The 14,399-nt window shown below is 41.4% G+C and overlaps 1 protein-coding gene across 4 annotated transcripts in view; it reads left to right on the top strand.

Annotated features, from left to right (window-relative positions):
- LOC139746194 (CCAAT/enhancer-binding protein zeta-like) overlaps positions 1–14,399 on the top strand; it is a 73,734-nt gene that overhangs the window by 16,970 nt on the left and 42,365 nt on the right. For all 4 annotated transcript variants that reach the window (XM_071657117.1, XM_071657118.1, XM_071657120.1 and 1 more), the window contains 2 exons: positions 7,076–7,267; positions 9,142–9,338. In XM_071657117.1, the coding sequence (XP_071513218.1) occupies positions 7,076–7,267; positions 9,142–9,338 (389 nt within the window). The remainder of the gene's footprint in view (positions 1–7,075; positions 7,268–9,141; positions 9,339–14,399) is intronic.

Genomic DNA, 14,399 nt, shown 5'->3' with positions numbered 1-14,399 from the left:
GGGCATGTGAAGCGTCTGGGGTAAACCATGGAAAGCTGTGTAGGTATGTATATTTGCGTGTGTGGACGTATGTATATACAAGTGTATGGGGGTGGGTTGGGCCATTTCTTTCGTATGTTTCCTTGCGCTACCTAGCAAACGCGGGAGACAGCGACAAAGCAAAAAAGAAAATATATATATATATATATATATATATATATATATATATATATATATATATATATATATATATATTTTTATACTTTGTCGCTGTCTCCCGCGTTTGCGAGGTAGCGCAAGGAAACAGACGAAAGAAATGGCCCAACCCCCCCCCCATACACATGTATATACATACGTCCACACACGCAAATATACATACCTACACAGCTTTCCATGGTTTACCCCAGACGCTTCACATGCCTTGATTCAATCCACTGACAGCACGTCAGCCCCGGTATACCACATCGCTCCAATTCACTCTATTCCTTGCCCTCCTTTCACCCTCCTGCATGTTCAGGCCCCGATCACACAAAATCTTTTTCACTCCATCTTTCCACCTCCAATTTGGTCTCCCTCTTCTTGTTCCCTCCACCTCCGACACATATATCCTCTTGGTCAATCTTTCCTCACTCATTCTCTCCATGTGCCCAAACCACTTCAAAACACCCTCTTCTGCTTTCTCAACCACGCTCTTTTTATTTCCACACATCTCTCTTACCCTTACGTTACTCACTCGATCAAACCACCTCACACCACACATTGTCCTCAAACATCTCATTTCCAGCACATCCATCCTCCTGCGCACAACTCTATCCATAGCCCACGCCTCGCAACCATACAACATTGTTGGAACCACTATTCCTTCAAACATACCCATTTTTGCTTTCCGAGATAATGTTCTCGACTTCCACACATTCTTCAAGGCCCCCAGAATTTTCGCCCCCTCCCCCACCCTATGATCCACTTCCGCTTCCATGGTTCCATCCGCTGCCAGATCCACTCCCAGATATCTAAAACACTTCACTTCCTCCAGTTTTTCTCCATTCAAACTCACCTCCCAATTGACTTGACCCTCAACCCTACTGTACCTAATAACCTTGCTCTTATTCACATTTACTCTTAACTTTCTTCTTCCACACACTTTACCAAACTCAGTCACCAGCTTCTGCAGTTTCACACATGAATCAGCCACCAGCGCTGTGTCATCAGCGAACAACAACTGACTCACTTCCCAAGCTCTCTCATCCCCAACAGACTTCATACTTGCCCCTCTTTCCAAAACTCTTGCATTTACCTCCCTAACAACCCCATCCATAAACAAATTAAACAACCATGGAGACATCACACACCCCTGCCGCAAACCTACATTCACTGAGAACCAATCACTTTCCTCTCTTCCTACACGTACACATGCCTTACATCCTCGATAAAAACTTTTCACTGCTTCTAACAACTTTCCTCCCACACCATATATATATATATATATATTATTTATATATATATATTATTTATTATTTATTTTGCTTTGTCGCTGTTTCCCGCGTTAGCGAGGTAGCGCAAGGAAACAGACGAAAGAATGGCCCAACCCACCCACATACACATGTATATACATACACGTCCTCACACGCAAATAATACATACCTATGCATCCCAATGTACACATATATATATACACACACAGACACATACACACATACACATAATTCACACTGTCCGCCCCTACCCATTCCCATCGCCACCCCGCCACACATGGAATAACAATCCCCTCCCCCCTCATGTGTGCGAGGTAGTGCCAGGAAAAGACAACAAAGGCCCCACTTGTCCACACTCAGTCTCCTGCTGTCATGCAATAATGCACCGAAACCACAGCTCCCCCTCCACATCCAGGCCCCACAGAACCCTCCATGGTCCACCCCAGATGCCTCACACATATATATATATATATATATATATATCTTCTTAATCATCCTCTCCACTTGTCCAAGCTGTTTCAGCACACTTTCTTCAGCTCTTTCTCACATACTCCTCTGTGCCATACCTCTCTCTTACCCTATCATTTTTTATTCAATCAACTAACCTCACGCCACATATTGTCCTCAGATATTTCATTTCCAACACATCCACCATCTTTCATACTTGTTTATCAAGTGCCCATACTTTGAATCCATACAATAAAAGTTGAAACTACTGCACCATCAAACATGTCCATCTTTGCCCTCATTGACAATGAATTCTTTCTTCTACACATTCTCAGTGTACCCAGATTAACCTCCCCCTCACCCTCACATTCACTTCAGCTTTCATAGTTCCATTTGTTACTTTATCCACTCCCTGGTATCCAAAACATTCTATTTCCTCCAGATTCTCTTCATTGAAACCTTTCCATTAATCTACTTGTCTGTATTATTATTGCTGTGTCAGTGCTTATATCAACATATATACACATACACACACACAGTCGTATACATACATACCCATGTACATCTTCATGCTCACTTGCCTTCATCCATTCTCGGCGCCACCTCACCCCACAGGAAACAGCATTGCCACCCCCTGTGTCAGCAAGTTAGTGCCAAGAAAACAGACAAAAAAGGCCACATTCGTTCACACTCAGTCTCTAGCTTTCGTGTAATGTACCAAACCTAGAACTTCCTATCCACATTCAGGCCCCACACACCTTTCCCTGGTTTACCTCAGACATTTCATATGCCCTGGTTCAGCCCATTGATGGCATATTGATCCCAGTATACTACATCATTCCCATTCACTCTGTTCCTTGCACGCCACTTACCCTCCTGCATGTTCAGGCTCCGATTGCTCAAAATCTTTTTCACTGCATACTTCCACTCCCAATTTGGTCTCCTGCTTCTCCTTGTTCCCTCCCTCTTTGACACATATATCCTTTGTCATCCTTTCCTCTCCCATTCTCACCATATGTCTAGACCATTTCAACACACCCTCTTCTGCTCTCTCAACCACACTCTTTTTATTACCACACATCTCTATTACCCTTTCATTACTAACCCGATCAAACCACCTCATACCACATATTGTCCTCTAACCTTTCATTTCCAGCACATCCACCCTCCTCTAAACAACCCTATGCCTTGCAATCATATAACATTATTGGAAATACTAATCTTTAAAACATACCCATTTTTGCTTTGTGAAATAAAGTTCTCTCTTTCCACACATTCTTTGTCTTTCCCAGAACCTTCGCTCCCTCCCCCACCCTGTGACTCACTTCCACTTTCATGGTTCCATTCACTGCCAAGTCCACTCCCAGATATCTAAACCACTTCACTTCCTCCAATTTTTTCCATTCAAATTCACATACCAACTAACTTGTCCCTTAGCCCTACTGAACCTAATAACCATGCTCTTATTCACACTTACTGTAAACTTTCTCCTTCCGCGCATTTTTCCAAACTCAGTCACCAACTTCTGTAGTTTCTCACTCGAATCAGCCACCAATGCTGTATCATCAGCAAACAACAACTAACTCACTTCCCAGGCCCTCTCATCCTCAACAGATAGCATACTTGCCCCTCTCTCCAAAGTCACCATCTTCTGCGGTTTCTCACTTAAATCAGCCACCAATGCTGAATCATTTGCAAACGACAACTGACTCACTTCCCAGGCACTCTCATCCTCAACATACTTGCCCCTCTCTACAAAACTTTTGTGTTTACCTCCCTAACCACCCCATCCATAAAGAAATTTAACAACCAAGGGGACATCACACACCTGTTGCCTCAGACCAAACTTCACTGATAACCAGTCACTTTCCTCTCTTTCTACTCGTACTTATACCTTACACCCTTGATGAAAACTTTTCCCTGCCTCTATCAGTTTACCTACCACACCATATACTCTTAAGACCTTCCACAAAGCATCTCTATCCACCGTGTCATATATCTTCTCCAGATCCATAAATGCCATATACAAATCTGTCTGTTTAAGTATTTCTCACACACATTCTTCAAAGCAAACACCTGAATCACACATCCTCTGCCACTTCTGAAACCACACTCCTCCTCCCCAATCTGATGCTCTGTACATGCCTTCACCCTTTCAATCAATGATATGTGAATATATGAATGATAGTGCATGCAATATGAAATCATTCCTGGAAAGAAACCATGAGTGTACTGTGCTTTGGTGTATATAGTGTTAGATTAATCCTGGGAAAATTTGTTGTTGTACACTGGTTACCTACCCACCTCATGATGGTCCATTCTGTACCCTGGCAAACAAATGTAAAGTGTACTCCTTTTCTGGGTTTTTTTCTTTACTCATGGGTTTTTATTTTTTTTGCATTAGTGAGGTAGCTTCAGGAACAAGTGAAAAATGGCCATATATGTTTACATCCACTCTCTGGCTGTCATGTATAATGCTCTGAAACCAGAACCTCCTATCCCAGCTGATCCCCCTAAGCTTCTCAGTGGTGTTCCTTGACAACTTCACATGCCCTGGTTCAGCTCATTAAGAGCACATACCTCATTTCATACCCTGCTTTCCTCCAATTCTCTCTACCCCACACATGCGTCTCACCTTTCTGCATGTTCAGTCTTCCATTGTTTAAGGTCCCCTTTACTCCCTCCATTCTTCTTTTCTTGGTCTACCCTTCTCCCTTGCTTCCTTCACTGGTGACATATATCTCTCCCCTTATCCTCACTTCGAGAACTCTTGGACTTTTTGTAGTAGGTGACAGTTATGTAGGTGATTGTAAAAGAATCAGCTCAGTGTTAATCAGCCAATAAGTCTGTATTTAGTACAACTGAGAATGAAGAAGTTGAAGTGAAATAATTAATGACTATGACGAATATTCACTGGTATATGAATGTAACAGAAAGTGACATAAACGAAGGAAATGATCAATTTAGAGAGATCTCAGTTGCAGAGTCTGATTGAATGCCAGCAATATTTCTGAAAAAGACAAGGAAAGCAATAGTGAAAGCTCTCGTGATGCTTCTAAGACAAAGCATAAGCCAAGCCAGCATAGTACAGATACAGAGAATGGCATATGTAACACCAGTACCCAAGGGGATCCAAGTTGCTGCTGCAGCAATACAGACCTGTCAACCTAACATCACTTATGATTAGAATATATGAGAGTGAAAGAGAAACAATGGAACATTTTACTAGCAATAGGTTAGTAAATGAAAGCCAGCACAGATTTATATGAGGTAAAAGTTCTTAAGCACAATTAGTAGCTCACCATAATGACATACTAAAATGAAAATAAAGAGGGAAGAGATTGGACTCCTATTTTCTGGATTTTTAGTAAGCATTTGACAGAGGACATTGTGAAGTATTACTGAAGAAAGTAACAAGATGTAACAAAGGAGAAATAGGAAAATGGCTGAGAGAGTTTTTGACTAACAGAGTACTCGAAAGTGGCTGCAAAATGAAGTGATTCTGAATTCTCTGATATGTTTATTTGTAATTGTTTAGTTGCTGACCATACAGCACAACAGTCTTCAGTTTTGCTTCGTATATATAGTAAAATATTTATTTATTTTGCTTTGTCGCTGTCTCCCGCGTTAGCGAGGTAGCGCAAGGAAACAGACAAAAGAATGGCCCAGCCCACCCTCATACACATGTATATACATACACGTTCACACACGCAAATATACATACCTATACATCTCAATGTATACATATATATATACACAGACGTATACATATATACACATGTACATAATTCATACTATCTGCCTTTATTCACTCCCATCGCCACCTTGCCACACTTGGAATAACAACCCCCTGCCCCCTCATGTGTGCGAGGTAGCGCTAGGAAAAGACAAAAAAGGCCCCATTCATTCACACTCAGTCTCTAGCTGTCATGTAATAATGCACCGAAACCACAGCTCCCTTTCCACATCCAGGCCCCACGAGCTTTTGCTTCTTGTGTATACATAAAACATTTTCATCAGTAGATTTCTATCTTTTGCAGAGAAAGTTCTCAGAATCATACCACTCATCACTTGATAGTGCCTTCTTCTCAATAAGCTCTCTAAAATCTAGTTTCTCATTATGATGACATCCAAATATTTTGCATTTGTACCCCTTTCTATCACTTTCTTTTTCAGGCCTATATGTGCCATTACTAATGAATCCATGCTTGAAATATGACCAACAGCAAGAAAAAGAGATTTTCCAGAAATTTTAAAGAAGTAACAGGACTAGCCTTTCTCCTCATTGGTAACTATTTTCCTTTGACCGGTTACACTGTTCCCTACATTCACAGACTTTACCTTATTCTTCAATTACTGCTAATTTCCCATTTTTCTGCCTCTTCTGTGACCAAGTGGGCATATTGTCTTTGGAGTGTTTGTCCATTCATACAGCAATCTGTCAGTACTTAGAGTGTATTGGATCTAGAATTCATGTTTCATTGAATTTGTTGTTCTTATTTTGGTAATCCTTACTAGATCTTTGGTATACATTAACTGTACATTATTGTTTGGTAAGAATTTTTGTGGCACTTTGTTCTGTATTTGAAACATATATGCATGTATGTTCACAAGCATACATTTTGGATTAAAGTTTTTGGGTTCTTACTTTGGCATCCCTTTGCCACATTCTCTTCACATTTGGAATGGACGTGTATGTATATACATGTGTATGTGGATGGGTTGGGTCATTCTTACGTATGTTTCCTTGCACTACCTCGCTGACACGGGAGTCAGCAACAAAGTATAATAAATAAATAGATAAATAAACTATAAATAGCTTCTTCAGTCACTTGTATCTATTTTTCTTAGCCTCTTGTGTTTGGTTATTAAGGCAACCCTCATTCCTTTTGCTCATATCTGTATCAGATAAGGGAAGCAGTCCCTAGATATTCAAGCAGAAATCACTAGTACATATTGTGAATGTTGATGTTGAGTATCCAACAACAGACAGTTACTGATGATGCTGGAGACCAAGCTATTTAGAGAAGATTTTGCACTTGACCTCCTGCTTTTTATTGTAAGACATGCCGACTTCATATGAGTTATCAGAAATTTTGTTTATTCATTTTTGTGTAGATATTTGGTAGCAGTTATTTAATCTCTAAATGAATTAATCTTGGATATTTGTCTTTTAGTTGAAGAGACTGGATTGAAGATGCAGGAGGTAAAGTTTAGGAAGACAATCCTTTCCCATGGCACCTCTCGAGATAAACTGGCTACACATGTCTTGAGATGTATGGAGGCTCCAGTTCACTCCTTGAACCACCTTAATGCTCTCATTGCTATGGTGTCAACTAAAGCCAAGAGAGAGTATGAAGAAGCCCTAAGTAAGTTTCTTGATTTGTGAGAGATTGTTTTTTCCTTGCTCTTCTTTCCTCATTTTCTGTACTTTTTCTAGCTCATTTGTTTCTTTGAAGTGATTCAAGTTGGGGACCCAGTGAAGTGAAGGGTTTCCTCCTCATCAAGATGTTTGGTAGATGAGTAGCTTATACAATTTAGACCTGGGAACAGAAGTGTTTGATTTATGAAATCTTTGATTTTCTTACAGAGCCAGAGTGTTGGGAGCTACTTTTAGATGATGATGACCATCCTAGTTATGGATGGGACTGGCAAGTCCCATACCTTGAACAGTATATCTGACATAGTGAAGGACAAGGCCACCTAAAGGGATTGCAAGACTGGAGTAATCCCTTGCAGGGCACAAAGCTTTCCCCCAAAACGCTAGCATTTAAAGAGAAGAGCATTCTTTTCTAACGTGCTTTTAGTCTTAGACCATTTACGATACAGTATATTTGGGGGCAGCTTACCTCAGCATCTTTTATGAACTCTTATCATATATCCTTGGGATTTGGAGGAGAGTTAGTTAATTTTCTGCTGTGTCAGGGTATTGTATCTTGTCTTTACAATCTACTGTGGGTTTAAGTAAACCATAACCATAGTTTTGACTTAGAATGAAATCTTGTAGTATCCTATTTGGAATGATATAGACCAAAAGTAGGCCTCTCTGCAAAGATGACACATTTGTAAAGCATACAACGTTTTTATGGATTTCAAACTTTTTTTTAACTTGAATGGTGATTTACAGAGATGGTCTACACCTTATCTTTCTCATAGAACCTTTTGTTGTAGGAAATTTATTTATTTGACATCCTTTTACCACCTTTGTTAGTGTTATCCCAGTTCTTGACATTTTTTATATATCCTGTGCCTCTAGGGATTCTTCCTTCTGGAGAATTGGCTTTTAGTTCCCTTCTATTTTACATTCTTTTTCCATTGAGGTATGTCTTTCTGAGGGTTTTTCCCTCATCCTACTTCTTGATGTATGTTTTAAAAGTTGAAAAACCTTTTTCTTTCAGAAGTAGTGTCCCATAAGTAATTCTTTATATTTTCACCCTTCCCTGCCTTCCCCCTTTTTGAAAAACCTTTTCCCTTACCTACTGTGACTGTCTTCAGTTGGTACCCATGATCTATCAAATGTGTGAGCTTTGTGGGGCAGGTATGTGGTGGGCATGTGTCATCATCCTGTAAGCATTAGCTAATTGGTCAAGAGCAGACTTATTAGACGAGCATTTTCTTTGAATAGCAATAAGTCATTCGCAAAGGAGTGAGTGCAGGTGGCTGTTTCCTCACTGACTGTGAGCTGGATAGGGTCCTAGTTGGTATATCCCAAAGGAATGTATCTTTTTCTAGCAGGAGACTGCTTCAAAGAGAAAAGTTACTTAGGTTCTCAAAACCTACATTTTTAAAACATGCATATGTGTACGCTTGAAAGCATGCATTTTGAGTTAAAGTTCTCGAGCTTTTACTACGGCATTCTCTTTTCCTTGTGTGTCCATCCCATTTCCTTTCCATCCGTTATATGCTTAGAGTGTGCATTTGAAAACTTGAACGTGGGAAGGATAATAATGAGAGTGTGTTATAATGAGGTGAAAGGAAAAAAAGAAAGGAGAAGAAGAATGGGTTGGAGGGACAAACTTTAAGAATCTGTGGCAATGATGGGTGTAAGCATGCATTGTTTGGATATGCTTATGAGGCATTTTGCAAACCTTCTTAGTGAGCATTGGGAGACAGGTTATTAGATATAGATAGATGGGTAGACCTCTTTATAAAGTTTTGGTACCTTGCACCACTGGCCATGATTAGTGATGCATAAGAGTACCCAGCTGGAGAGGAGTACCCTGATGAATTTTTCTTTTTCCAGGCTCTCTCTTAGAACTCTTTGAGTCAACCTTTTTGCCAGATGGAAGAACTGCTCGGAAGTTTGAAGCCCACAATTTTTTCTGCTTGAAACCAATGATTGTGACTAATCATGAGGTTGCAGAGAAACAGCTTGCACTATGGTACTTTGAAGATCAACTTGCACATGCTTACCAAAAGCTTGTCAGACAGCTTGCACAGGTATGTTTATTGTATAGAGTGAATTGGAACAATGTGGTATACCAGGGTGGACGTGCTGTCAGTGGATTGAACCCGGGCATTTGAAGCGTCTGGGGTAAACCATGGAAAGTTTTGTGGGGCCTGGATGTGGAAAGGGAGCTGTGGTTTTGATGCATTACACATGACAGCTAGAAACTGAGTGCAAACAAGTGTGGCCTTTTGTCCTTTCCTAGTGCTACCTTGCAGTGGGGAGGGGGGATGCTATTTCATGTGTGGTAGGGTGGTGATGCGAATGAATAAAGGCAGCAAGTATGAATTATGTACATGTGTTTATATGTATATGTCGGGGCATGTATATATATGTATACGTTAAAATGTATAGGTATGTATATGTGTATGTATATACATATGTATATGGGTGGATTGGGCCATTCTTTCATATGTTTCCGTGCGCTACCTTGCTAACGCAGGAGACATACACATGTATATACATACACATCCACACACGCACATATACATACCTATACATCTCAATGTATACATATATATACACACACAGACATATATATATATACATGTACATAATTCAAATGAGAGTTGGGGTGAGAGACTATCAGTAAATTTTAGGGAGAATAAAAAGATGTTCTGGAAGGAGGTAAATAGGGTGCGTAAGACAAGGGAGCAAATGGGAACTTCAGTGAAGGGCGTAAATGGGGAGGTGATAACAAGTAGCGGTGATGTGAGAAGGAGATGGAATGAGTATTTTGAAGGTTTGTTGAATGTGTCTGATGACAGAGTGGCAGATATAGGGTGTTTTGGTCGAGGTGGTGTGCAAAGTGAGAGGGTTAGGGAAAATGATTTGGTAAACAGAGAAGAGGTAGTAAAAGCTTTGCGGAAGATGAAAGCCGGCAAGGCAGCAGGTTTGGATGGTATTGCAGTGGAATTTATTAAAAAAGGGGGTGACTGTATTGTTGACTGGTTGGTAAGGTTATTTAATGTATGTATGACTCATGGTGAGGTGCCTGAGGATTGGCGGAATGCGTGCATAGTGCCATTGTACAAAGGCAAAGGGGATAAGAGTGAGTGCTCAAATTACAGAGGTATAAGTTTGTTGAGTATTCCTGGTAAATTATATGGGAGGGTATTGATTGAGAGGGTGAAGACATGTACAGAGCATCAGATTGGGGAAGAGCAGTGCGGTTTCAGAAGTGGTAGAGGATGTGTGGATCAGGTGTTTGCTTTGAAGAATGTATGTGAGAAATACTTAGAAAAGCAAATGGATTTGTATGTAGCATTTATGGATCTGGAGAAGGCATATGATAGAGTTGATAGAGATGCTCTGTGGAAGGTATTAAGAATATATGGTGTGGGAGGCAAGTTGTTAGAAGCAGTGAAAAGTTTTTATCGAGGATGTAAGGCATGTGTACGTGTAGGAACAGAGGAAAGTGATTGGTTCTCAGTGAACGTAGGTTTGCGGCAGGGGTGTGTGATGTCTCCATGGTTGTTTAATTTGTTTATGGATGGGGTTGTTAGGGAGGTAAATGCAAGAGTCCTGGAAAGAGGGGCAAGTATGAAGTCTGTTGGGGATGAGAGAGCTTGGGAAGTGAGTCAATTGTTGTTCGCTGATGATACAGCACTGGTGGCTGATTCATGTGAGAAACTGCAGAAGCTGGTGACTGAGTTTGGTAAAGTGTGTGGAAGAAGAAAGTTAAGAGTAAATGGGAATAAGAGCAAGGTTATTAGGTACAGTAGGGGTGAGGGTCAAGTCAATTGGGAGGTGAGTTTGAATGGAGAAAAACTGGAGGAAGTGAAGTGTTTTAGATATCTGGGAGTGGATCTGTCAGCGGATGGAACCATGGAAGCGGAAGTGGATCATACGGTGGGGGAGGGGGCGAAAATTTTGGGAGCCTTGAAAAATGTGTGGAAGTCGAGAACATTATCTCGGAAAGCAAAAATGGGTATGTTTGAAGGAATAGTGGTTCCAACAATGTTGTATGGTTGCGAGGCGTGGGCTATGGATAGAGATGTGCGCAGGAGGATGGATGTGCTGGAAATGAGATGTTTGAGGACAATGTGTGGTGTGAGGTGGTTTGATCGAGTAAGTAACGTAAGGGTAAGAGAGATGTGTGGAAATAAAAAGAGCGTGGTTGAGAGAGCAGAAGAGGGTGTTTTGAAATGGTTTGGGCACATGGAGAGAATGAGTGAGGAAAGATTGACCAAGAGGATATATGTGTCGGAGGTGGAGGGAACGAGGAGAAGAGGGAGACCAAATTGGAGGTGGAAAGATGGAGTGAAAAAGATTTTGTGTGATCGGGGCCTGAACATGCAGGAGGGTGAAAGGAGGGCAAGGAATAGAGTGAATTGGAGCCATGTGGTATACAGGGGTTGACGTGCTGTCAGTGGATTGAATCAAGGCATGTGAAGCGTCTGGGGTAAACCATGGAAAGCTGTGTAGGTATGTATATTTGCGTGTGTGGACGTGTGTATGTACATGTGTATGGGGGGGGGGGGTTGGGCCATTTCTTTCGTCTGTTTCCTTGCGCTACCTCGCAAACGCGGGAGACAGCGACAAAGTATAAAAAAAAAAAAAAAAAAAAAACATAATTCATACTGTCTGCCCTTTATTCATTCCCGTCGCCACCCTGCCACACATGAAATGACAACCCCCGCATGTGTGTGAGGTAGTGCTAGGAAAGGACAACAAAGGCCACATTAGTTCACACTCAGTCTCTAGCTGTCATGTATAATGCACCGAAACCACAGCTCCCTTTCAACATCCAGGCCCCACAAAACTTTCCATGGTTTACCCCAGACGCTTCACATGCCCTGGTTCAATCCCATGACAGCACGTTGACCCCGGTATACCACATCGTTCCAATTCACTTTATTCCTTGCACGCCTTTCACCCTCCTGCATGTTCAGGCTCTGATCACTCAAAATCTTTTTCACTCCATCTTTCCACCTCCAATTTGGTCTCCGACTTCTCCTTGTTCCCTCCACCTCTGACACATATATCCTCTTTGTCAATCTTTCCTCACTCATTCTCTCCATATGACCAAACCATTTCAAAACACCCTCTTCTGTTCTCTCAACCACACTCTTTTTATTACCACACATCTCTCTTACCCTTTCATTACTTACTCGATCAAACCACCTCACATCACACATTGTCCACAAACATCTCATTTCCAGCACATCCACCCTAATCTGCACAACTCTATCTATAGCCCATGCCTCACAACCATATAACATTGTTGGAACCACTATTCCTTCAAACATACCTATTTTTGCTTTCCAAAATAACGTTCTCGACTTCCACACATTTTCCAACGCTCCCAGAACTTTCTCCCCCTCCCCCACCCTCTGATTCATTTCCTCTTCCATGGTTCCATCCGCTGCCAAATCCACTCCCAGATATCTAAAACACTTCACTTCCTCCAGTCTTTCTCCATTCAAACTTACCTCCCAGTTGACTTGTCCCTCAACCCTACTGTACCTAGTAACCTTGCTCTTATTTACATTTACTGTCAGCTTTCTTCTTTCACACACTTTACCAAACTCAGTCACCAGCTTCTGCAGTTTCTTACATGAATCAGCCACCAGCGCTGTATCGTCAGCGAACAACAACTGACTCACTTCCCAAGCTCTCTCATCCACAACAGACTGCATACTTGCCCCTCTTTCCAAAACTCTTGCATTCACCTCCCTAACAACCCCATCCATAAACAAATTAAACAACCATGGAGATATCACGCACCCCTGCCGCAAACCAACATTCATTGAGAACCAATCACTTTCCTCTCTTCCTACTCGTATACATGCCTTACATCCTCGATAAAAACTTTTCACTGCTTCTAACAACTTGCCTCCCACACCATATATTCTTAATACCTTCCACAGAGCATCTCTAACAACTCTATCATATACCTTCTCCAGATCCATAAATGCCACATACAAATCCATTTGCTTTTCTAAGTATTTCTCACACACATTGTTCAAAGCAAACACCTGATCCACACATCCTCTACCATTTCTGAAGCCACACTGCTCTGATGCTCTGTATATGCCTTCACCCTCTCTATCACTGCCCTCCCATATAATATCCCAGGAATACTCAACAAACTTATACCTCTGTAATTTGATCACTCACCTTTATCCCCTTTGCCTTTGTGCAATAGCACTATGTATGCATTCCGCCAATCTTCAGACACCTCACCATGAGTCATACGTACATGAAATAACCTTACTAACCAGTAAACAACACAGTCACCTCCTTTTTTAATAAATTCCACTGCAATACCATCCAAACCCGCCACCTTGCCGGCTTTCATCTTCCACAAAGCTTTTACTACCTCTTCTCTGTTTACCAAATCATTCTCCCTAACCCTCTCACTTTGCACACCACCTCGACCAAAACACCCTATATCTGCCACTCTATCATCAAATACATTCAACAAACCTTCAAAATATTCACTCATCTCCTTCTCACATCACCACTACTTGTTATCACCTCCCCATTATTCCCCTTCACTGATGTTCCCATTTGTTTCCCTGTCTTACTCACTTTATTTACCTCCTTCCAAAATATCTTATTATTCTCCCTAAAATTTAATGATACTATCTCACCCCAACTCTCATTCGCCCACTTTTTCACCTCTCGCACCTTTCTCTTGACCTGCCTCTTTCTTTTTTACATCTCCCAGTCATTTGCATTATTTCCCTGCAAAAATCGTCCAAATGCCTCTCTCTTCTCTTTCACTGATAATCTTACTTCTTCATCCCACCACTCAGTACCCTTTCTAATCTGCCCACCACCCACGCTTCTCATGCCACAAACATCTTTTGCGCAAGCCATCACTGCTTCCCTAAATACATCCCATTCCTCCCCCACTCCCCTTATGTCCTTTGTTCTCACCTTTTTCCATTCTGTACTCAGTCTCTCCTGGTATTTCCTAACACAAGTCTCCTTCCCAAGCTCACTTACTCTCACCACTCTCTTCACCCCAACATTCTCTCTTCTTTTCTGAAAACCTCTACAAATCTTCACCTTCGCCTCCACAAGATAATGATCAGACACCCCTC

The sequence above is a fragment of the Panulirus ornatus genome, chromosome 64, assembly GCF_036320965.1.
Source record: "Panulirus ornatus isolate Po-2019 chromosome 64, ASM3632096v1, whole genome shotgun sequence".
Lineage (NCBI taxonomy): Eukaryota > Metazoa > Arthropoda > Malacostraca > Decapoda > Palinuridae > Panulirus > Panulirus ornatus.
Note: the sequence above shows the minus strand (reverse complement) of the source record. Positions and strands in the feature narration are given on the sequence as shown.